The 25,283-nt window shown below is 45.0% G+C and overlaps 1 protein-coding gene across 2 annotated transcripts in view; it reads right to left on the bottom strand.

Moving 5' to 3' along the window:
- vta1 (vesicle (multivesicular body) trafficking 1) overlaps positions 1 to 25,283 on the bottom strand; it is a 205,085-nt gene that overhangs the window by 23,278 nt on the left and 156,524 nt on the right. Inside the window, exon 7 of one of the 2 annotated variants that reach the window (XM_072513785.1) lies at positions 13,073 to 13,156. The exons of the other annotated variant lie outside the window; for it this stretch is intronic. Coding sequence (XP_072369886.1) covers positions 13,073 to 13,156 — 84 coding nt within the window. The remainder of the gene's footprint in view (positions 1 to 13,072; positions 13,157 to 25,283) is intronic. 2 annotated transcript variants of the gene reach the window in all.

The raw sequence follows: 25,283 nt of genomic DNA, 5'->3' as shown, positions 1-25,283 counted from the left end.
CCCTACAAAAGATCAGCCATGATCTCATTGAACGGCGGAGCAGGCTCGAAGGGCCAGGTGGCCTACTCCTGCTCCTAGTTCTTATGTTATTATGACTGCTGCTCTGTTCACCCCTCGGCTCTCACCCGAGTAGCCGGGCCTCGAGCCTCGACGACCGCATGTGCTTATGGTTGGCTGCCTGGCCTGGTGGTCTCTGTTCCTTTTGGTTGATTGTCCGGCTGCCCTCCTCAGCCCTGGCCTTGAGGTAGCAAGTTGCTCAGCTGCTCCCCTCGACAGCAGCCTCCTCCTCGCTGAAGGCTTCGCAGTCTCGCAGCCGGAGGTTATGTCAGCGGCCTCGCTTTTTCCACAGGCTGCCCACCAGATCAAATGCCAGAAACCTGGCTGCTGCTTTGCACCTTTACTCAAGGCAAGTTCAGAACTTTCACACCAATTCAGGAGATCCGTGTTTGACCTGTTCGAAGTCTCCACTAGCTCTCAATGTCTGGCAAACTGCTTTCCCACTCTAAAGGGAAGTCCATCAATCAGATCCTGATGTTGTTCTGCATTGCCTGTTGATAGGCTCAAGAATGAGCCAATCAGCAAATTCAGAGCTACCAAGGCTCTGATTGATGTTCCCACCACAACAGTCACGTCCCCCCCCCCCACCCGACGCTACAGCGGTGTGCGTTTCATTGAAAGTCCGCCTCTGGTAGCCTCCTTGTGACCTCTTCATGTCGTACTAACCTACCCATCCTTGTGTTATTTGCAAATTTGGCAATCATTCCTTCATCCAAGTCATTTATATAAATTGTAAACATTTGAAATCCCAGCCGATCCCCATGGCAAACCACTTGTTACACCTTGCCAACCTGAAAAAAATACTAATTTGTGTCCACTTTCTGCTTCCTGTTAGTCAAGCAACCTTCTATCCATGCCAAAATGTTATCCCTATAATATGAGCATTTATTTTTTTGTACTAACCTCGAATATGGCACTTTATTAAATGTCTTCTGGAATTCTAAGTAGACTACATCCACCTGATCCCCTTTATCCAGAGCACATGTTGCTTCCCGAAAGAACTCTAATAAGTTGGTTAAACATGCTTTCTCTTACTCAAAATGTATGGAGTGTTATGATGTCTTTCGCAACTGCGAGCATGCGCGACTATCATCGGTAGTGCGGGCTTGCGTGTGTTTTCAGTATAGCCGCAAGCACCTTGTGTATAGTTGTCTATAACTACTGCTTGTTTCTGAATCTAAGCTATATTGTTACCTTAACATTTTTAGAAGTAAAGAAGATTTCACCTTCACAACATATTTCAAGTATGTTTTGTGGTCAAGTTGCAACATACCTTTGGAGATGAAGATACATCTTTTTGGCAATGACAATTAAACAAGACGAGAAAATTCGAGGTGCAGCATGGCAGCACAAAGTTGTGTACAGTGAGTAGTTAGTTTTGCAACATGGAATATAGTCGAGAGTTTACCCCTGACGCTTTCCATGCGTTTACCGATGGAAAAAAATTGTATCAGTGGCACCATGGCTATGTTCACGATTATCATCGAGTTCGTAGAGGGGCACGGGGTCTGGACTGATTATGTTGAAAAGTTAGAACACATTTTCTGGGCAAATGTAATTGCAGATGAGGGTAAACTGCGCTCAAATCTCCTGTGAGCGTGGGACAAAGACTTGAAAGCTAATGAGGAGCTCAACAAAGCCACAGAAACCAAGGAATAAATCATTTGCAGATTTAGTTGCACTTGTCCAGAATCGCCGTTATCCTAAGCTCTGTGACTGTCCAATGTTTTGGAAAAGGTGCAAAGGAGATTTACCAGGATTTTGCCTGGAATGGAGAGTAGGTCTTACGAGGAAAGGTTGAGGGTGCTATGCCTTTTCTCATTAGAACGGAGAAGGATGAGGGGCGACTTGATAGAGGTTTAAAAGATGATCAGGGGAATAGAGAGAGTAGACAGTCAGAGACTTTTTCCCCGGGTGGAACAAACCATTACAAGGGGACATAAATTTAAGGTGAATGGTGGAAGATATAGGGAGGGATGTCAGAGGTAGGTTCTTTACCCAAAGAGTAGTGGGGGCATGGAATGCACTGCCTCTGGAAGTAGTTGAGTCGGAAACATTAGGGACCTTCAAGTAGCTATTGGATAGGTACATGGATTACGGTAGAATGACATAGTGTAGATTAATTTGTTCTTAACGGCAGTACGGTAGCATTGTGGATAGCACAATTGCTTCACAGCTCCAGGATCCCAGGTTCGATTCCGGCTTGGGTCACTGTCTGTGCGGAGTCTGCACATCCTCCCCGTGTGTGTGTGGGTTTCCTCCGGGTGCTCCGGTTTCCTCCCAGTCCAAAGATGTGCAGGTTAGGTGGATTGGCCATGATAAATTGCCCTTAGTGTCCAAAATTGGGTTATGGGGATAGGGTGGAGGTGTTGACCTTGGTTAGGTTGCTCTTTTCAAGAGCCGGTGAAGACTCGACGGGCCGAATGGCCTCCTTCTGCACTGTAAATTGTATGATAATCTATGATTAATCTAGGACAAAGGTTCGGCACAACATCATGGGCCGAAGGGCCTGTTCTGTGCTGTATTTTTCTATGTTCTATGTTTTAAATTCAATAGTCATTTTCGTGAGGCAGGACAGTCGGTAGCGACCTCTGTTGCTGAATTGCGTCAACTCTCTGAATATTTGGGGCAGTGTTAGAGGATATGCTCCAGGACAGATTAGTCTGTGGCATTAATGAGGACAGCATTCCATGTCACTTGTTCGGAGAAGCCACACTGACTTTCAAGAAAGCTTTAGAGGTTTCACAGGGCATGCGGATGGCTGGCAACAATGCAAAAGATATTCGGAAGGCCAATGGTGGGGCATGGGCAGGTGCAGTGCATCAAGAAAGAAAAGAGCCAGCAAACAAAAGGGCAAAAGCAGAGGATTGTTTCAGGTGTGGAGGCACATGCGATGCAAATCTTTCCAAGTTCATGGACAAGTCTGTCACAATTTCAAGAGAAAGGGACACTTGGCTAAAAAGTGCAGGAGCGCTAAAAGCAAGTCAAAGGCTGGGTAGAGATCCTCAAATTCAAAGAAGCCTCAATTAGCTACCCAAAACCTAGAAAGCACAGAGCAGGAAGAGGAGCGCTCCTACAACATGTACAATGGTGCACATGGAGCCTATCTATGCTACAGTGGAGATTGATAAACAGAAACTGGAGATGGTGGTGGACACAGGAATCGCTGCGTCTGGCATCACTGGGGAGCTCTACAGGACGATTTGGGCTCAAAACAGATGTTAGCCCTTATATACGCAGGGATCAATTTTCAGATGTACACTGGCGAGACTATACCATTACCTGGAACATTGGAGATGGACATTGCATATAAGAGCCAAGAAGTAAGAGCCCAGGTCCTGGTAGGAAAAGGGTATGAGCCTAGTCTTCTAGGGCGTGACTGGCTCAGGAAAATTCACTTAAACTGAGGTGAGATAAAGCACACAAAACTAACAGAGGATGTCATCCAGAAATATCCTGAGGTTTTCAAAGACGAATTGTATACATTGTGGGGCACGACAGTGAAATTGTTGAAAATGAAATGAAAATCGCTTATTGTCACAAGTAGGCTTCAATGAAGTTACTGTGAAAAGCCCCTAGTCGCCACATTCCGGCGCCTGTTCGGGGAGGCGGTTACGGGAATTGAACCGTGCTGCTGGCCTGCCTTAAAAACCAGCGACTTAGACCTGTGCTAAACAGCCCCTAATGAAAATTGCTTATTGTCACAAGTAGGCTTCAAATGAAGTTACTGTGAAAAGCCCCGAGTCGCCACATTCCGGCGCCTGTTCAGGGAGGCTGATACGGGAATTGAACCGTGCTGCTGGCTTGCCTTAATCTGCTTTCAAAGCCAGCGATTTAGCCCTGTGCTAAACAGCCCCTGTTCGTGGGTCCTCAGCCTGATCCTCACTTTATCAAGCTGAGGACAGTGCGCTAGGCCATAAAACGCAAAATGGAGGAGTTGGAGCTGCTGCAAAGGATAGGAATCATTGAGACCATTCAGTTTTCACGTTGGGCAGCTTCACTTGTACCAGTTCTTAAAAGTGATGGCTCTGTGCGCATATGTGGGGATCAGAAACTTACCATTAATCAGGTTTCTAAGTTGGATGTTTACCCGTTGCCGAGGGTAGAATATTTGTTTTCAACCTTTGAAGGAGAAAAACGTTTTCAAAACTTGACATGAGTCAAGCCTACCAACAGCATTTGTTAGAGGAGGACTCAAAACAGTGTGTCACAATCAACACCCACAAGTGTTTATTCACATACTACCATCTGGCTTTCGGGGTGTCTGCCAGTCCTGCGATTTTTCAAAGGACAATGGACAGTCTGTTGCTGGGATTAGTGCCAGGAGGCAGAGCTGGTGTTGTGCAGGGGGAGGAGGGTTGGGTTCCAAGTGAACTTTTCTGCACTAGAGCGACCTTTAAAAATGGCTCCCCGATCTTGGAAAAAATGAAGCGGTTGGCAGGGTGGGTTCAATCAGAGGCTGCCCAGCCAGTATGACGACATGGGACCCGCTCCTTGCCATTTAAAAAAGAAAGTGCCCTGAGCAATATGGCGGAGAAAGCCACCGTTGGTTACAGCAGCTTCAACGGTACTTTTTGCGCCTGCTATTGGACCAATCTCTCTCTCCCTCAAACAAAATGTAAAATTCAATCATTATTATGGTTGTTGCTACCTAGGGGCCCTGCGCCGAGTTTATTAATTACTCCCATCTCATTGTGCACTGCCAGGTCTAGTATAGCCTGCTTTCTGGTTGGCTCCAGAACATGCAGTTCTAAGGAACTGTCCTGAAAACATTTGATGAACTCATCTGGCCACCTTTGTCCATCTGACATTTTCATTCTGTATGTAAATTAAATCTCCCATGATTGCAGGCGTGCCTTTCGTGTAAGCTCCCATTATTTTTCCCTTTATGCTTCACCTTGCCATGTGGTTACTGTTAGGGGTCCGTACTCAACTCCGACAAGGGACTTCTTGCCTTTATCATTTCCCATCTCTACCCAAACAGTTTCCATATTCTGGCTTCCTGAACTTAGGTCATCCCTCTCTATGCTAATACCTAATTAACTAACAGAGCTATCGCTCCACCTTTTCCTGACTGCATGTCCTTCCTAAATATCCTGTACCCTTCAATATTCAGGTTCCTGCAGCCATGTCTCCGTAATGGCTCTCAAATCGTACTTACTTATTTCTATATCCGCTCTCAGTTGATCTACTATGTTTCAAATGCTACGTGCATTCAGATAGTTTTTGATTTTATCCTTTTTGTATTCTCTAGTCTCATATGTTCATTTACTATTAGATTTGTATTCTCTATCCCTTCCTACCATGGTCTGTTTTACACTTCTGGTAATGATACCTTTCTCTTTTGCTTTGTCTCTGCTCTTTGATTTACCACATCTTCCCAAATTTGATGCCTGCCCCCACTATTTAGTTTAAAACTCTCTCTACCTCCTTACTTATGTAGCTTGCAAGAACACCGATCTTAGCGTGGTTCAGGTATAGACTGCCCCAACAGTACAGATCCCACTTTCTTTAGTACTGGTGCCAGTACTCCACGAACCAAAACGCACTTCTCGCACACCAGTCTTTGAGCCAGGCCTTACAACTCCCTTATCTGCTTTGTCCTATGTTAATGTGCACGAGGCTCGGGTAATAATCCAGAGATCATGACCTTTGAGGTCCTGCTTCTTATTTTGGTACCTAGCTCCTCATGCTGCCCTCCTCATGCTGCCTCTCCAACAATTCATTGCAATGTGGGACTTCTTTTCAAGTGGACAAAGAGAGGGGGTTGGGTTTGACACTAAGTTTGGGTGCAGTGCAGAGTGTTGACCAAATCTTGATAGAACGGTGCTCAAAGAGTGTATCATGTTCCTTTGCCAAGCACGGAGACTCCCAGAAATGATCAAATACAATTACTTGAGGAAAGATTGCAATTAAGTATGGACATATTAAATTTACAGTGAAATTTAATTTCACAGCACGTAGATTGACATCATAGCCCTGGCCTGGAGTCTGGAAGTAGTTTTAAGTTTGTCGAAGAAATTACCTTTCCGGGGTTTATCTTCTCTGCTCTTACATGCATCTGTTTTCTATTGGAGTGATTTTCAGTAAATGCAGCAGTCGGCTTGGTGTTGCTTTGAGGTGATGATATTTCCATCCAAGCTATTAAGGACCCTTGGGCAACAATTGCCTGACTGATCTCCATCCAAATTAACGTGACTCTGAAAAATCATGGCCTCTTAAGGGATTAGAGAAATAAACTTTATGGAGTAGAGTTAATTATACAGAAGAGAGAATTGGCACGGCATCTGATACCACTGATCAAGAGGCAGAAGTGTATGAGCAGGTTTCTGTAAGCCTAACAAATCCTTGGAAGGGGGAGATTTAAACTTAGGTGAAGGAATCCTGCCTCAGGAACACAATGTGACGGGGTTAAAGCAGCTGGATAAGGAAAAGAACAAAGGCTCAAATAAAACATTTAATTTCTCTGGTTAACTATCTGTCGACGGCCAGCACTTGACAACCGATGGTGACTGAACTTGAACCTGTGGCCCGAGGAAGGATCCCAGCTCTCTGCAATGCTATACAACAGAAAAAGCCTTTCCCTGAAGCTCTGTCAAACCACTTTACTTTGGGGATGGGGGAGGGGGGGGGGGGGGGGGGGGGGGTCCGATTCCCAGGCCTTTGAAGAACAAATGGCTCTCGTTGGGAAATCAGAAGTTCCAAAATTACAAGTAATTTTGCCATTCCTTTTGTTGACATTAATTTCACTGGCTTGGTGAAGTTACCAAGCCTGATGGGGTGTAGGAACGGATGGAACAAAACATTATTACAGTGATAAAGTTACTGAACACTCTGGGCTCAGTGACAGTCCTTTGGTGGCACCAGATTCAGCTCGCTCAGAACTTTTGCAAGTCAGAATGCCCAGGTAATCACGATTCTCCTTGAACATATGAAAGAAAGCACATGTTCTGCTTAGAAATGGAAGGGTTGGAGAAGGGGCGGGAATGGGGGAAGAGGGTATGCCAGGAGTAATCAACTTCAGGCACAACTTAAGAAAGCTGTGCTCAATTTAGTACAATCTCCTCACGAATAACGTAGCAATCAAACAAAGGGGTATATTCCGTTACTGAAGTTGTATTATACTGTACTGCATATTAATGCAGTATATTTAATATACTGGGACAGCACGGTAGCACAGTTGCTTCGCAGCTCCAGGGTCCCAGGTCCAATTCCCGGCTGGGCCACTGTCTGTGCGGAGTCTGCACGTTCTCCCAGTGTCCCGTGGGTTTCCTCCGGGTGCTCCAGTTTCCTCCCACAGTCCAAAGATGTGCGGGTTAGGTGGATTGGCCATACTAAATTGCCCTTAGTGTCCAAAACATGTTAAGTGGGGGTTATGTGGATAGGGTAGATACGTGGGCTTCAGTAGGGTGCTCTTTGTAAGGGCCGGTGCAGACTCGATGGGCTGAATGGCTTTCTTCGGCACTGTAAATTCTATGAATACTAGTTGCTTAATAGTTGTGCTAATACAGCACATGTGAAGGTGTTAAAATAGTACAGAGAAAATTAAAGTGCATTTTTATGTAAGAGAATTAAAGTAATGGAAATTTTAAAAATCATCAAAAGAATGGAAATATCAGGTTCATGTGAGAGGAAGATAAATCGAGACGCATTTATTTATTCCCAGTGTTAATAATTCAGTCACCATGGCTTTACTCTTTGGAACTCAATCACTCTGCTATCTACATTGCTGTTTTTACTTAAAATATCCTTCTCAGAACTGTTTTCACTTAAGCTCCTGTCACCTTCTGAGCCTCTTGCATGTGGCTCAGTGCCCATTCTACGCATTGTTTTTTAGTGAAGCCTCTTGAGATGATTGGGTGTTACAGGTGCCAGGTAAAATATACGCTGCCGTCATCTGGAGAGTCTTTTTATACAGTGCCAAATGGGAATTTCATATAGGCAAAACAAGATGTTCGAGATTCTGGAACTCCATGTTGGCAAGGCAGAGTTGTACCTCATGTACAAAGGAGAGGTGCTTAATATGATATGCAAAATAATATTTCCTACAGGTGAACTGCTTGCATAAAGAATGAAGGAAAGACTTGCATTCATACAATGCCTTTCATAACTTCAAGATGTCCAGAAGTGCTGTATGGCTAATCAAGTCACTGTTGCTATGTAGGAAATGTGGCAACCAATTTCCACACGGCAAGGTCCCACAATCAGGTAACGTGATATGTCCAATTATGCTTTTACGTACTGATAGGTCCCTTTGAAAAGGGTCTCACCGACTGTCCCAGTCTATAACTCCAATAAATAAGCTTTTCCTCCTGTGAACCGTAGCACAATAATAATAATAATAAGCCTTGCACAATAATGAAAATGAAAAATGAAATGAAATGAAATAATCTTTATTAGTGTCACAAGTAGGCTGACATTAACACTGCAATGAAGTTACTGTGAAAATCATGGAAGCCTTGGCTGTTTAGAAAGAGTGAGATCATCTTCTGTTGACTGTACTTAAGGCTAAACTCTCCTGGCCAATCTGTGCACATACAATGGTTTGGAATTAGTTCTGTAGCTGGGCCTCCCAATAGCTGGCTATCAGTAGAAAAACATTTCAGAAATCTGACAGTGCTTCGCAAACAACTTCAGTCAGTTCAAATTCAAAATACTCAGAAAAGAGTGAACTTAAATAGTTGCAAAATATGAAAGAGAACTGGTACATTGTGGAAGGTTTTTAGGCTCTCACTTTAAGTAAATCATTCATTGTTTTGGTCAGGTGGACTGATTGTATTCATGGTGTAGACGTTATTGCATTCGCCTCGCATGTGAAAGGACCGCAGCTCAAAATCAGGCAGAAACATCTCCAAATGCTTTTCATTTCAGTGTGAGGGAAAAGTTCCATAATTCATGCTTTTGGCAGCACAGTGGCAGTGGTTAGCACTGCTGCCTCACAGCACCAGGGACCCGGGTTCAAGTCCAGCCTTGGGTGACTGTGTGAGCTTGCATGTTCTCCCCGTGTCTGCATGAGTTTCTGCTGGGTGCAACGGTTTCCTCCAAAGATGTGCAGGCTAGGTGGGTTATGGGATAGGGTGGGGGAGTGGGTCTAGGAAGGGTGCTCTTCAGAGGGTCCGTACAGACTCGGTGTACCGAATGGCCTCCTTCTGCACTGTAGAAATTCTCTGGTTTATTCTAATATACTATTATCTACTGGCATGTAGAGAGCAGATTCTGAAGAAAAGCATGTGAAAGTTTTCCTTTTTTTAAACATAACAATTTACCAATCTGTGACAAACATGTCAAAAAGACTTGTGAGAACGAATGCACTTCATGCAAATCTCAACCAGATTTCATAGAATAAGGAAGATTATTTATAATACAATCTCCTCTTCAAACTTTTAATTTGCAACAAATAATTGTGTACTGTCAAGAGAGGATATCACGTATGAACTTTATGTTGGTTTTTCTTTAAATTAAGGGGCACAAATGTCATTATTGCAGACAGCAGGCATATTAGGCTGAGATACCTGCTTGAGTGCTGAGTAGTGTTTGTTTCGGTGTTTATAAGGCTGTGCAGGCGATAAGAAAGGCTTAAAAGTGACAAGGTTTATTTTAAATTAGCCAAGTCAATCCAATTGGGAAGAATGAAGAACAACCTTCCTCTGGAAATTGAGAGGAATGTCATGGGGCAAGCAGACTGAATATAGCTGTGTCCAGAGCATTTATTTCCTTTCCTTACAAAATGCATATTAAATAATGTCTCCAATCTGAAACCCCTTGATTATTAAACTCTTAACTGGCCTTTGGTGAGAATAAGTAACCATTTCTAAAACCCGCAGTACATTTGCACCAATTAGCACAGTTCTTGTCCTCATACAATCATGCATGAATCTCCACAGATCCACTTTGAAGAAAGCTGTAAACTGGAAACCTGATTGGACTTGTCATTGTATCACAGATATGCATCACAGTTTAACGCACAGAATCCCCACAGTGCAGGAGGCCATTTGGCCCATCGAGTCTGTACCAAACCTCCGAAAGAGCACCTTACCCACACCGCCGCCCAATCCCCCTTACTCCATAACACCACCTAAGCTGCACATCCCTGGACACCAAACAGTAATTTAGCATGGCCAATTCACCTAACCTGCACATCTTTGGACTCTCACTTGCTCCCTCGTGTTTTCCTTTAAAGTAGATGGCATGGTGGCACAGTGATTAGCACTGTTGCCTCTCAGCACCAGGGACCCGGGTTCAATTCTGGCATCGGGTGATTGTCTGTGTGGAGTTTGCACTTCATCCCGTGTCTGTGTGGGTTTCCTCCGGGTGCTCCGGTTTCCTCCCACAGTCCAAAGGTGCCGGTTAGGTGCCAAATTGCCCCTTCGTGCACAGGGATCTACAAGTTAGGTGGGGTTATGGGGATAGGGCTGGGGAGTGTGCCTAGGTAGGGTGCTCTTTCAAAGGGTTGCTGCAGACTCGATGGGTCGGATAGCCTCCTTCTGCACTGTAGGAATTCTGTGGTTCTAAATCTTTTACGTTTTTTCCAGTCAAAAAAATGATCACCAATCCCATGTGAAAATGGAATATTAAAAGTGTTTTTTTTTTTTTAAATAGAGAAAAATATTTGCACTCTGTTACTCAGCTGCCATTTATGGTTTTGTTCCAGTTAGATATTCTGTTCAATTTTGAGAACAAAAGAAACATAGGAAGGTCACCGAGAATCAAAGCCACCATTCATGGTTTGGTCGTGTTCCCTTCCCTAGAGTTAATGAGTTTGCAATGAAAGAGACCCAAAGACTATCAAAGTGACCATGTAACACATTTTGTCGCACTTCAATAAGTCCTCTAAGCTTCTCGTCTAGAACTGTTTTTTTGTTGTGGGTCATAAGAGATTTAGATTCCAGGAATCCAATTCCTGTGTTTAGTTTATGCTAGGAGAACCATTGACCGTAACCCAGCGGCAGACTTTGAAACAAAGGTAACGCTGGTCTACGAATCTGCAGCCAACTAATTTAATTGCCAGGTTTTGGCTCGCAAAGATTGAATTAAAATCTGGAGCAACTGATGACATTGATAACTGACTCTGATTACACTGGCGAATTCCTCTGCTTCACAAAAGTGAAATAATGGAAAATGACATGGTTCTACAAACAAATTAAATGCTTTAAAGGAACAATCAATGCAAAACTTTAATTGACAAGTGTAATAAACACTGGTCGGGGTTGACTGCTATTAGTGAGATTGATATTGTACTGTCTTACAAGATTACACAAAGAGAAGACAGGAAATGTTGTAAAGGAAATACATGTGGTGAGTAAAATGAAAAAACTTGAGGACATATCGGCCTTACCTATTGTATATGTCCTCACATCCTGGAACATACTCAAACCGATATATTATCCAGGCTAGGTTTTGGCTATTAATATCTTTGCACAATGCTCTCAAGGATCAATCTGCCAGAATAGGTGCATGTTAAAAAATGCATCAGCCAGGTATAAGACTGCCTGTAATAGGAAAGTTGAAATTTCCTACAGCAACAACTTATATTGATACCAGTCCTGGAGGACAACCAAAAAGACACAAAGCAAATAATGCTGGAAAAACCCAGCAGTCAGGCAGCATCCATAGGGAGAGATACTGAGTTAACTTTTCAGGTTGAGTGACTTGTCATCAGATTTTGGTTCTGATGAATGGGGAGGTAATGGCGTAGTGATATTGTCACTGGACTAGTAATTCAGAGACCCAGGGTAATGCTCTGGGGTCCTGGGTTCAAATCCCACCATGGTAGATGGTGAAATTTGAATTCACTAAAATCGGGAATTAAAAGTCTAATGATGCCCATGAAACCATCGCGGATTGTCGTAAAAACCCATCTGGTTCATTAATGTCCTTCAGGGAAGAAAGTCTGCTGCCCTTACCCGGTCTGGCCTACATGTGACTCCAGACCAACACAGCGATGGGGTTGACTCTTCGCTGCTCCCCACTGAAATGGTCTGGTAAGCCACTCAGTTCAAGGGCAATTAGGGATGGCCCATAAATGCTGGCCCAGACAGCAACACCCACATCTCCAAGAACAAATAAAAAAATAAACTTGACCTGAAACATTAACTATGTTTCTCTCCATAGATGCTGCCCGTCAGGCGGAATATTTATAGCACTTTTGGGTTGTTATTTCAGATTTCCAGCATTTGTAAAAACAAAGCAAAATGCTGCAAACCTATTTATAAATGATGGGGCTTTCTTTGCCAGACAGAATGGCAAAGATGAAACAGGGAGAAGAGATTCCCTCCTAATTTGTAGCACGATTCTAACAATGTACTTGGGCTCACATTTCAAATAGTCACAAGTCATCAATACAGCAAATACTGACCGGCCACTTCAATTATTGAGTCTTTTCCATGCAGCATCTACGTGAAATGCATTCTCCATGTTAATTTATACAGTGTGCAGTGAAAGGACGTGTTTAGGTTTTGGGGAGCACATAGTTATGTTATGTTCATGAAATGCTTGCTCATGTTACGCACATCTGTACAATGAGTATAACTTCAAATCAAGGCACTGTCTGATTGTTCCTGCGGTGTAGGGCAAATATTTAAACATTCCATAGCATGCACTTGTAAAAGTGGGAGGACTCCTGTCCTGCAGGCCGGCATTCCTCTCTGAATCGATATCACTAATTAAATGCTGGTTACTGCAACGGAACGGAAACACTTCAAATACAATGTTTTGAGTCTGATAATGTGATATGTCCGCACACACAGGTTTTCATGGCTTTTTGTGCGATTGCATTCTTGATTGGGTGCACAGGAAACTAAGCTTTAGGCTACTGTGAGCACATTCGTTTCTGCTGTCACATTGACTTCATATCCCCATTAAATGTTCTGAATGAATAATCTATGTTAAGATGTGCTTGTTGCCAGCACTAGGACGGGGGTGGGGGGCTCATGTACAGCACCAGATCATTATATCTTGCTGTACACTGTATCAATTATCTAACTGCTGGAAAACTTGGATGTGTTTCCGATCTTACCCTGAGGCTTTACGCTGTACAACGACGGGTCAATTATTGGTATGGTCTGTGGCACTGGTTGTATTGTCTGAGTATTCGGCAACACTGCAAAAAAGAGGAAAGGAAAAGTACTGAGAAAAGAACAAGTGAGATTTAAAACACTGCAGCAGCAGAAAGCAGGGGTTTCACTATGAAGAGAAGTCCAGCAGAAACTTCTCCTCATTAAAGTCACTGATTATTCCCAAATGGATCTTTACTGCTTAATGGGATTGCAGTTTCCATTTTAATTAAATTGCATCAACTATGCAATCTCGATGTGGCAATTTAGCCAGCTCATATTACTAATATGCGTGCCAGTCCCTCTACTTTTAAAAGCTAATGAAACTCCTGCGAAAGTGCACAAAGACATGCGATTCAATCTGACAAGATTTCCAAAAAAAAGGACACATATTAAAAAAAACATGCACAAAGATCGCACATGCCTTTCATGATCATTGTTTAAAATATATAATATCCCTTCCTGCCCCCTCTTCAGGAGACTCACTGACATTTTGGTACTGTATTATTAAATCTCAAAGTGAGATGTAGTAGGGAGTAATGCAGTAGAAGACAAGATCCTTACTTGCAGCCATGCTAGATGTGGCAACAATAGAGAAAATGCAAAGTCATTTGTCCTTCTGGACCTCAGTAAGTCCAGGCCATGAAGCCTGTGCATACAAACAACAGCTTCCGTGTCTCCACTGCACTCTCTATGATGTTATAGCTGTGACAGTGTAAGTGTTAATCCAATGGGATTTTTTTTTTGGAAAAGGGTAAGGTCCATTTACTTATACTTTCTCTTTTTCTCAATTAGGTCTCAATTTCCAAAGCAATATTCCTTGCTAATGGTGGACAACCTGCATCCATCAGCATTGCCAGAAAGCCAGTCTGGCTTGCCACAGTTTTGCTTCCTTTCTCGTGTTGTTGGCAAGACTGATAACTGAGTGCAAGAGAGAACATAACTTGATTACATATCTGACCACTTCATGAAGCCACGGAGTTATGAAACCAGGGTCATATCACATATTAGAGGAACTATCAGACGTCAGTCGGCAAAGTTAGTGTGCATCTCAGTCACGCACACCAGAACACCACAGTTTCAAGTTCCTGTTTTAGTGCAGAGTTGGTTGCAGGTGGGATGAGCTGGTGAAAGGCGTCCCAGGATAAGCAAGGTGCCAACTCGCCTGGGCTGCTCTTGATCACTACACAGTGGGAAGTGGCTTTGTGGGCACTGGGTCAAGAAAGGATTGGCCTCAGTTCTGATGAACATGTTTCAGAAGGCCACCCAACATGCAACTGTCTGAACACAATATGCATTTATATTTTTAATTTAATGCAGTTAAATGTCCAAAAGCACTTTACAAGAGCATGATCAAAATGCTTTTGACACAGAGTTTTAAGGAGTGTCTTAAAGGGTGGGGGGGATGCAGAGAGGTTTAGGGGGAGAATTCTAAAGCTGAGGGCCCTAGCAGTTGGAGGCATGGTTATCACTGGAAATTAGAGTTGCGCAAGAGGCTAGAACTTGAGGAACGCAGAGATCTTGGAGGTTTGTCGGACAGAAGGAGGTCACTGAAGTAGAGAGCGTCAAGGCAATGGGGGTATTTAAATACAAGGATGAGAATTTTAAAATCAATGCTTTCAGTGACCAAAAACCAATGCAGGACAGTGAGCACAGATGCAATGGTTTAACAGGACTTGGTACAAGTTAGAATATGGGCAGCATATTTGGGCGAATAACAGCTATTTGCAGAAATGGACCTCAAGTGGAAAAAAAAAACATGTCCATAACACAGTTATCCTCACTCCTGCATCTTTGGGACGCTGTAGGTCATGCTCTGCCTCTCTCTCTCCAAAATCCTGTTCATGAAGGAGCAGAGACAATGCAAAACATCTGGGGCTGGATTTTCCATTTGGCTGTGTCATGTGAGTGTCCCTTTAAGAAAGGTTTTTGGCTTATCACATGGCTTCAGTGATGTCATCGTGGAACTGGGCTGTGGCTGTGTGAGCTGTTTTTGGTTTCGCTTTCAAGTTTGACTGCTGTGGACTCAGGGAGGAAGAATTGTTTTGTTCCTGTCTCTCTTATTTTCATTTTAAATATCTGTTCCAGTAATAACCCATTGTTTATAGCTACCTGCTGTTTTGGAAACTTAAAAGATATATTTTGCTTTCAGGAAGGGTTTAAACCTGCTGGTGAGATGGGGTCAGAATCTCAGGAAAAGCCAGTCTTCAAGTGAGAATGCAGAGTGCTGAGCCACGCCCTTGAAAAGGGGTTTTGCTTAATGAGAGTTTGTTTTTGAATTGGAACAGTTAAGGGGGAATTCATTAAGTGTTATACATAGATTACTGTAGCTGTGGGTATATTTATGTTTGTAATTGATAAAAATTCTTGCTGTGTGTTTATATAAATGCTCTTAGAATAAAGCTTATTTTGATTCAAGTGTCCAGGAAGACTGTTGAATCACTCGTCAAGTGAAGGCTCTTGTGCTCATCCTAGCCAATTTCAACAAAAAGTTAGAGACCAGGTGAACTCCATAATATACTTTGGAGTTTCAAAACCTTGGCTCATAACAACTGAATAAGTGTTCCCGCCGGAAGTGAATTGTGTGTAATCTGCGTTCCGGAGGCACTGTTTGATCCGAAATTCAGGAGATGCAAATGGGCCGGTATTCGGCATTGGAATCGCTGGGGTTGGAATTCACATTAAACAGCCTGACAAGCTGGAGCTGCTTACTAAGTGTTCGACTCACCACAAACTCTCATTCCAGCCAAGAAGATGGCTCAGAGAAGGCCTGCGCCCAGATTTCAGGAGTCTGAAGTGAACTGACTGTCAATGCCACAGAGAGGGGACACCCTCTTCCCCACGCTGGGCCACAAACTGAAGCTCACCCTCCTGAACAGCGCCTTGGAGGAGGTGGCAGAGGCAATCAGTGCTGCAATGTAATGCTGGAAGATGAATGACCTCGTGAGACCGGGCATCCTGGTGGGCCTGGTCCATATTGAAGGTGATGCAGTCCGATGCCTGGCGCATAGGGCATCCGTCATAGTTCGGATACAACTGTGCGCAGACAGTTGTGATCCCATGCAGGTCCCCTCTCGAGCCCTGGAATGAGCTAGAGGCATAAAAGTTCAGGGCGACCATCACCTTGACAACCAACAGGTTGTGCTCTTCTCCATACCACCGCAGTGCCAGATGAACCACCGGCATGTGGAGGGGATGGTCAAGTGTGCTGTCAGCCACCTCCATGCTAAGAGGCTTGTGTGTGGGCTGGTCCTACACCTGGGGATGACCGAGGCAGCTTCGCTGCAGTGGCCTGGATGTTACACACTGAGTGTGACAAAGAGCTGGGGGCAGGATGGATGGGAGCAGGGCACGGAGGAACAGGCATGATTTGGAGACGGCTCGCGATCCTGAGGGGTGGGCTAGCTGATACCGTCACTGGTGAGGCCTCTACTCTGAGGGAGACTGTGTGCCAGGCAGAGTGCCAAAGGCAGGTGGGTTGGCACCAATTAAGTTATATTATAATTTATAGCCAAGAGCGACTGCAGAAAGGTGAGGACTTGCACTAAAATGATCTCAAAGTGGGTGCAGGGGCTTCAGGAGAATTTGGAGAATGCAAACAGAGATGTGAGAGCAAAAGTCAGGTATTTCTATAGCCTGATCAAGCTGGATTAACACAGGTTTACCACGTCAACTTGTGCAAAACGTTCTCACCAGTTTTGCTGATCAGAAAAGAGGCTGGTGCAGTTTCATCTCCGAAATCTGAAAATTCAGTTTTAATAATGTATCAGATATATCTTGAAAAGGGTGCTGCATCCTATGTGAACCCTACTAATGTCAAAGGCTCCTGTTGTAACATCAGGTTGGGGACTGATGGAATCTCTAGAGATGTGAGCCATGGCCAATTTCGAGCTGCCCTGCTAGGATGCTTCACATCACTCAATATGATCTGCCATGTTGGAACAAAACTCTTTCAATCTGCTTACTGAAAGGAATGCCAGCTCAGAATAGCAATTTCCTTCCTGAAATTGTTCCAATTGGCCTACGCCATGCAGCCAAAAACCTATGCTTGGGGTTCCTTTCAAGATTCCAAATGGAAAGCTGCCTCTAAAGCCAGAATAGGAAAAGGCCAAATCAGCCAGTGATAGTTTATCGATTTCCTTTTGGGTTAGTAGAAATATCAGGAAGCATTACCTCCAACTGCAAATGGAGAACCCACTGCGGTAACCGTCTGCTACAATTACTTATTAGCCAATCCATCTGGTGACAATTGAATCCCCAAATAATAAAATGATGCATCTGAGAAATATAGGCTATTAACGTTCTCAGCGAAAACTGCAGCAGGTGCGGACATCAGAATAATTTTGCCTTTCTCCATTAAGATTTTAATCTGAGTGTCCAGTCCATGTTTTAAACATGGGGCAATCCACCATCTCAGGCCATCATTAAGCATTGATACAGTCTCACGTACTACCACCTATACCTGAGGCCATGACTCAGGATGGGAGAGAAGCTTTCGGCTTCCCTTTCACTATTAAACAATGGGTTTCATTACCACACAAACAAATTAGCTGGGAGACATAGGGGAATGCAATGCTGGTCAATCCCAAATGCCATGCTGAGACAGAAAATTAAATAAAGGAACACTATTTAATTGGCAACCTACCAAGAGAGTTCTGCCAATTGAGTTTCCTTTTGTTATTTGTCATCCTGCTATTGTTGCATCCAATTTGACAGACAACAGGGATGTTAATTAATTTTAATTACGATGGAAGGTTGTTTGGAGTTGATTCCCTCACATATGTTTTTATAAAATCTTATTCCGGCAGGAAAAGAATAAAAGGAATTAGTGTTGGAGTAAAGAGAGCTGATTAAAGCAGAAGCCAAATTTGAGAATAAAGTATCAAGAATAAAGGGACCTTGGCATTTTGTCCCTAGAAGGCAGAAGGGCAGGTTAATAGGGTGGTGAAAAAGGCATGTGGGACACTCGCTTTTATCAATCGGGGTATAGATTACAAAAGCAAAATGATGGAGCTGTATGGAACTTTGGTGAGGCCACAGCTGGAGTACTGTGCGCAATTCTGGTTGCCACATTGTAGGAAGGATGCAATTGCACTGGATCGGGTGCAGAGAAGATTCACCAGACTGTTGCCTGAGATGGAACATATAGGATAAGCTTGGGTTGATTTCTCTGGAGCAGAGAAGACTGAGGAGTAACCTGAACGAGGTATATAAGGTTATGAGGGGCATGGACAGGGTGGATAGGGAACAGCTGTTCCGCTTAATTGGAGGGTCAGTTACGAGGGCACACTGTTTGAGGTGAGGGACGCCGTCAGTGTCCCTGCTGATTTCATCTGTGGGAAGTGCACCCATCTCCAGCTCCTCAGAAACCGCATTAGGGAACTGGAGCTGGAGCTGGATGAACTTCGGATCATTCGGGAGGCAGAGGTGGTCATAGATTGAAGCTTCAGGGATGTAGTTACTCTGAAGAATAAAGATAGATGGGTGACGGTGAGAGAGGCTGGGAGGAAGCAGTCAGGACAGGGATCCCCTGTGGTCGTTCCCCTTAGTAACAAGTATGCCGCTTTGGATACTGTTGGGGGGGGACTTACCAGGGGTAAGCCATGGGGTACAGGTCTCTGGCACAGAGTCTGTCCCTGTTGCTCAGAAGGGCAGGGGGGAGAGGAGCAGAGCATTAGTCATTGGAAATTCCATAGTTAGGAGGGTATAGATAGGAGATTCTGTGGGAACGAGAGAGACTCGCGGTTGGTGTGTTGCCTCCCAGGTGCCAGCGTCCATGATGTCTCGGATCGTGTTTTCGGGATCCTTAAGGGGGAGGGGGAGCAGGCCCAAGTCGTGGTCCACATAGGTACCAACGACATAGGTAGGAAAAGGGATAGGGATGTAAGGCAGGAATTCAGGGAGCTAGGGTGGAAACTTAGATCTAGGACAAACAGAGTTATTATCTCTGGGTTGTTACGCGTGCCATGTGCTAGCGAGACGAGCAATAGGGAGAGAGAGTACGTGGCTACAGGGATGGTGCAGGAGGGAGGGTTTCAGATTTCTGGATAATTGGGGCTCATTCTGGGGTCGGAGGGACCTCTACAAACGGGATGGTCTACACCTGGACCAGAGGGGTACCAATATCCTGGGGGGGGGGAAAATTTGCTCATGCTCTTCGGGAGGGTTTAAACGAGTTCAGCAGGGGCTTGGGAAACTGAATTGTAGCTCCAGTATACAGGAGGTTGAGAGTAGTGAGGTCATGAGTAAGGTTTCAAAGTTACAGGAGTGTACCGGCAGGCAGGAAGGTGGTTTAAAGTGTGTCTTCTTCAATGCCAGGAGCATCCGGAATAAGGTGGGTGAACTTGCGGCATGGGTTGGTACATGGGACTTCGATGTTGTGGCCATTTCGGAGCATGGATAGAGCAGGGACAGGAATGGTTGTTGCAGGTGCCGGGGTTTAGATACTCAGTAAGCTCAGGAAAGATGGTAAAAGAGGGGGAGGGGTGGCATTGTTAGTCAAGGACAGTATTACGGTGGCAGAAAGGACGTTTAATGAGGACTCGTCTACTGAGGTAGTATGGGCTGAGGTTAGAAACAGGAAAGGAGAGGTCACCCTGTTAGGGGGTTTCTATAGGCCTCCGAAAAGTTCCAGAGATGTAGAGGAAAGGATTGCAAAGATGCTTCTGGATAGGAGCGAAAGCAACAGGGTAGTTGTTATGGGGGACTTTAACTTTCCAAATATTGACTGGAAACGCTATAGTTCGAGTACTTTGGATGGGTCCGTTTTTGTCCAATGTGTGGAAGAGGGTTTCCTGACACAGTATGTAGATAGGCCAACGAGAGGCGAGGCCATTTTGGATTTGGTACTGGATAATGAACCAGGACAGGCGTTAGATTTGGGGGTAGGTGAGCACTTTGGTGATAGTGACCACAATTCTAATACGTTTACTTTAGTGATGGAAAGGGATAGGTATATACCGCAGGGGAAAGGCAATTATGATGCGATGAGGCAAGACTTAGGGTGCATCGGATGGAGAGAAAAACTGCAGGGGATGGGCACAATGGAAATGTGGAGCTTGTTCAAGGAACAGCTACTGCGTGACCTTGATAAGTATGTACCTGTCAGGCAGGGAGGAAGTGGTCGAACAAGGGAACAGTGGTTTACTAAAGCAGTCAAAACACTTGTCAAGAGGAAGAAGGAGGCTTATGTAAAGATAAGACATGAAGGTTCAGTTAGGGCGCTCGAGAGTTACAAGTTAGCTAGGAAGGACCTAAAGAGAGAGCTAAGAAGAGCCAGGAGGGGACATGAGAAGTCTTTGGCAGGTAGGATCAAGGATACCCCTAAAGCTTTCTATAGATATGTCAGGAATAAAGGAATGACCAGGGTAAGAGTATGGCCAGTCAAGGACAGTAGTGGGAAGTTGCGCTTGGAGTCCGAGGAGATTGGAGAGGTGCTAAGTGAATATTTTTCGTCAGTATTCACACAGGAAAAAGATAATGTTGTCGAGGAGAATACTGAGATTCAGGCTACTAGACTAGAAGGGCTTGAGGTTCATAAGGAGGAGGTGTTAGCAATTCTGGAAAGTGTGAAAATAGATAAGTCCCCTGGGCCGGATGGTATTTATCCTAGGATTCTCTGGGAAGCTAGGAAGGAGATTGCTGAGCCTTTGGCTTTGATCTTTAAGTCATCTTTGTCTACAGGAATAGTGCCAGAAGACTGGAGGATAGCAAATGTTGTCGCCTTGTTCAAGAAGGGATGTAGAGACAACCCCGGTAACTATAGACCAGTGACGCTTACTTCTGTTGTGGGCAAAATCTTGGAAAGGTTTATGAGAGATAGGATGTATAATCATCTGGAAAGGAATAATTTGATTAGTGATAGTCAACACGGTTTTGTGAAGGGTAGGTCGTGCCTCACAAACCTTATTGAGTTCTTTGAGAAGGTGACCAAACAGGTGGATGAGGGTAAAGCAGTTGATGTGGTGTATATGGATATCAGTAAAGCGTTTGATAAGGTTCCCCACGGTAGGCTACTGCAGAAAATACGGAGGCATGGGATTCAGGGTGATTTAGCAGTTTGGATCAGAAATTGGCCAGCTGGAAGAAAACAAAGGGTGGTGGTTGATGGGAAATGTTCAGACTGGAGTCCAGTTACTAGTGGTGTACCACAAGGATCTGTTTTGGGGCCACTGCTGTTTGTAATTTTTATAAATGACCTGGAGGAGGGCGTAGAAGGATGGGTGAGTAAATTTGCAGATGACACTAAAGTCGGTGGAGTTGTGGACAGTGCGGAAGGATGTTACAAGTTACAGAGGGACATAGATAAGCTGCAGCGCTGGGCTGAGAGGTGGCAAATGGAGTTTAATGCAGAAAAGTGTGAGGTGATTCATTTTGGAAGGAATACAGGAAGACAGAGTACTGGGTTAATGGTAAGATTCTTGGCAGTGTGGATGAGCAGAGAGATCTTGGTGTCCATGTATATAGATCCCTGAAAGTTGCCACCCAGGTTGAGAGGGTTGTTAAGAAGGCGTACGGTGTGTTAGCTTTTATTGGTAGAGGGATTGAGTTTCGGAGCCATGAGGTCATGTTGCAGCTGTACAAAACTCTGGTGCGGCCGCATTTGGAGTATTGCGTGCAATTCTGGTCGCCGCATAATAGGAACAATGTGGAAGCATTGGAAAGGGTGCAGAGGAGATTTACCAGAAGATTGCCTGGTATGGAGGGAAGATCGTATGAGGAAAGGCTGAGGGACTTGAGGCTGTTTTCGTTAGAGAGAAAAAGGTTAAGAAATGACTTAATTGAGGCATACAAGATGATCAGAGGATTGGATAGGGTGGACAGTGAGAGCCTTTTTCCTCGGATGGTGATGTCTAGCACGAGGGGACATAGCTTTAAATTGACGGGAGATAGATATAAGACAGATGTCAGAGGTAGGTTCTTTACTCAGAGAGTAGTAAGGGCGTGGAATGCCCTGCCTGCAACAGTAGCGGACTCGCCAACACTAAGAGCATTCGAATGGTCATTGGATAGACATATGGATGATAAGGAAATAGTGTAGATGGGCGCTCGAGTGGTTTCACAGGTCGGCGCAACATCGAGGGCCGAAGGGCCTGTACTGCGCTGTAATGTTCTATGTTCTAAAGTGAGGGGTGCGAGGTTTAGGAGGGATTTGAGGGAAAATGTTTTACACAGAGGGTGGTGAGGGTCTGGAATGCACTGCCTGGGATGGTGGCAGAGGCGGGGTGCCTCACATCCTTTAAAAAAGTACCTGGATGAGCACTTGGCATGTCATAACATTCAAGGCTATGGGCCAACTGCTGGCAAGTGGGATTAGGTGGGCAGGCCAAGGCCTTTCAAGGTCAATGCAAACTCGATGGGCAAAGGTCCACTTTTGCACTGCAGTACTCTGTGATTAGCTGACCTATTCATATAGCTAAGGTAGGGTCCAAGTCAAGGTCTAGTTGGTAGCATTCGCCTCAGAGTTAAGTTCAACAGTAGACCATAAGACGTAGGAGCAGACGTAAACCATTACTCAAGAGGCTTGAGTGGCACAGTGGTATGAAGTTGGCAGAGGGTGGCTCTGGACCTTATGAAGTTTCATGGTTTAAGATCAAAATTGCACAAGGAAACCTCCTGCTAATTATTACCTGGAGACCTCCCTCGGCTGATGAATCAGTGCTCCTCCATGTTGAATACCTCTTGGAAGAAGCATTGAGGGTAAAAGAGCACAGAATATACTCGGGGTGGATACAACACATCAGTGTCCACCACCAAAGGTGACTTGATAGAACGACTGCTGACTGAGCTGGCCAATTTCTGAAGGACATGACTGTCAGATTCAGCCTGCAGCAGGTAGTGAGAGGACTAACAAGGAATCATAGAATTTACAGTGCAGGAGGCCATTCGGCCCATTGAGTCTGCACCGGCCCCTGGAAAGAGCACCCTACTTAAACTCACACCTCCACCCTATCCCCGTAACCCAATCTAAGATTTTAATAATAATAATGAGAATCGCTTATTGTCACAAGTAGGCTTCAGTGAAGTTACTGTGACTAGTTACCCTAGTCGCCACATTCCGGCGCCTGTTCGGGGAGGCCGGTACGGGAATTGAACTCGCGCTGCTGCCTTGATCGGCATTGCAAGCCAGCTGTTTAGCCCACTGTGCTAAACCAGCCACAAAGGGGCAATTTCGCATGACCAATCCACCTAACCTGCACATCTTTGGACTGTGGGAGGAAACCGGAGCACCCAGAGGAAACTCACGCAGACATGGGGGGAAAGTGCAAACTCCACACAGACTGTCCCCCGAAACCGGAATTCAACGCGGGACACTGGAGCTGTGATGCAGCAGTGCTAATCACTGTGAACAAAACATTTATTCATCTCAACCTCACAAATCTACCTGTTGCAGATGCATCTGCCCATGGCAGCACTGGTAGGAGTGACTACCACCCATTTACCTGTGGCGGTGAAATCCTGTCCTCATATTGAGGCAGCCCTGTATAGTATTACCAACATGCTAAATGGAATAGACTCAGAATTGATATAGCAGCTTAAAAGCATCAACAATGTTGTGAGCTAACAGCAGCCGCAGAATTGTAATCAACCACAATCTGTAACCTCATGATCCAACATATACTTTACCATTCCCATCAAGTGAGGGGGACCAACTCTGGCACAATTAAGAATATAGGAGACCATGCCATGAGTAGCACCAGCATTCTTAAAAATGAGGTGTCAACCGAGTGAAGCTACAATACAGGACTACATACATGTTAATCAGTGAAGCAGGATGCTAAAGCCACAGCTATACAAATCAACAAACACCAGATTAGATCAAAGTTCTTCAATCCTGCCACTTCAAATTCTTCAAATTCCACCAGCACATCTCCTGTCCCACCAGGGGCGACAACACTCTTGACCACTGCTACTCAAAAATCAAGGGTGCCTACCGTTCCATCACTTTGGGAAATCAGGCCATAAGACGGTGCTCCTTCTCCCGGCATACAAGCAGAAACTCAAGCGGGAGAATCCAGCTAAGAAGGTTGTGCAGTGCTGGTCCGAGGAGACAGACGAGCTCTTACGTGACTGCTTAGAGACAGTGGACTGGTCCATATTTAAGAACTCAGTGACCAACTTAAATGAGTATGCCACCACCGTCACAGACTTCATCAGCAAATGTGTGGGCGACTGCGTGCCAAAGAAAGCAGTACGTGCGTTCCCCAACTGGAAACCATGGCTCAATCGCGAGATTGACTCACTACTGAAGGACAGATCTGAGGCGTTCAAGGCAGACGACCCTGACCTATACAAGAAATCCAGGTACGACCTCTGCAAAGCCATCCGGAATGCCAAGAGAGAATATCAAACCAAGCTAGAGTCACAGACAGACTCTCGGCGGTTGTGGCAAGGACTAAACAACATAACGGGCTACAAAGCGAAGCCGAACAGTATCTCGGGCAGCAGCGCACCTCTCCCCGATGAACTCAATGCATTCTATGCTCGGTTCGAGCAGGTAACCAACAATCCGCTGGCGAGTGCCCCAGCAGCCCATAATTCACCCATACCCACCATCACAGCTTCCGAAGTCAGATTAGCCTTCCTGAAAGTGAACCCTCGGAAGGCGACGGGCCCAGACGGGATCCCTGGCCGTGCACTCAGAGCCTGCGCGGACCAGCTGGCAGAGGTATTCACGGACATCTCTAACCTGTCGCTACTCCACTCCGAGGTCCCCACCTGCATCAAGAAGACCACCATTATACCGGTACCAAAGAAGAACCAGGCAACGTGCCTCAATGACTACCGACCAGTGGCCCTGACTTCAGTCGTAATGAAGTGCTTTGAGAGGTTGATCATAAAGTGCATCACCTCCATACTCCCAGAACGCCTTGATCCACTGCAATTCGCATACCGCTGCAACCAGTCCACATCAGACACCATTTCCCTGGCCCTACACTCATCCCGAGAGCATCTCGAAAACAAGGACTCCTATTTATTGACTACAGCTCCGCGTTCAACACCATAATCCCAGCCAAGCTCATATCAAAGCTCCAAAACCTAGGACTTGGCTCCCCACTCTGCAACTGGATCCTCGATTTTCTGACCAACAGACCACAATCAGTAAGAATGAATAACAACACCTCCTCCACAATAGTCCTCAACACCGGGGCCCCGCAAGGCTGCGTACTTAGC

The sequence above is a fragment of the Scyliorhinus torazame genome, chromosome 1, assembly GCF_047496885.1.
Source record: "Scyliorhinus torazame isolate Kashiwa2021f chromosome 1, sScyTor2.1, whole genome shotgun sequence".
NCBI classification, from domain to species: Eukaryota; Metazoa; Chordata; class Chondrichthyes; order Carcharhiniformes; family Scyliorhinidae; genus Scyliorhinus; species Scyliorhinus torazame.
Note: the sequence above shows the minus strand (reverse complement) of the source record. Positions and strands in the feature narration are given on the sequence as shown.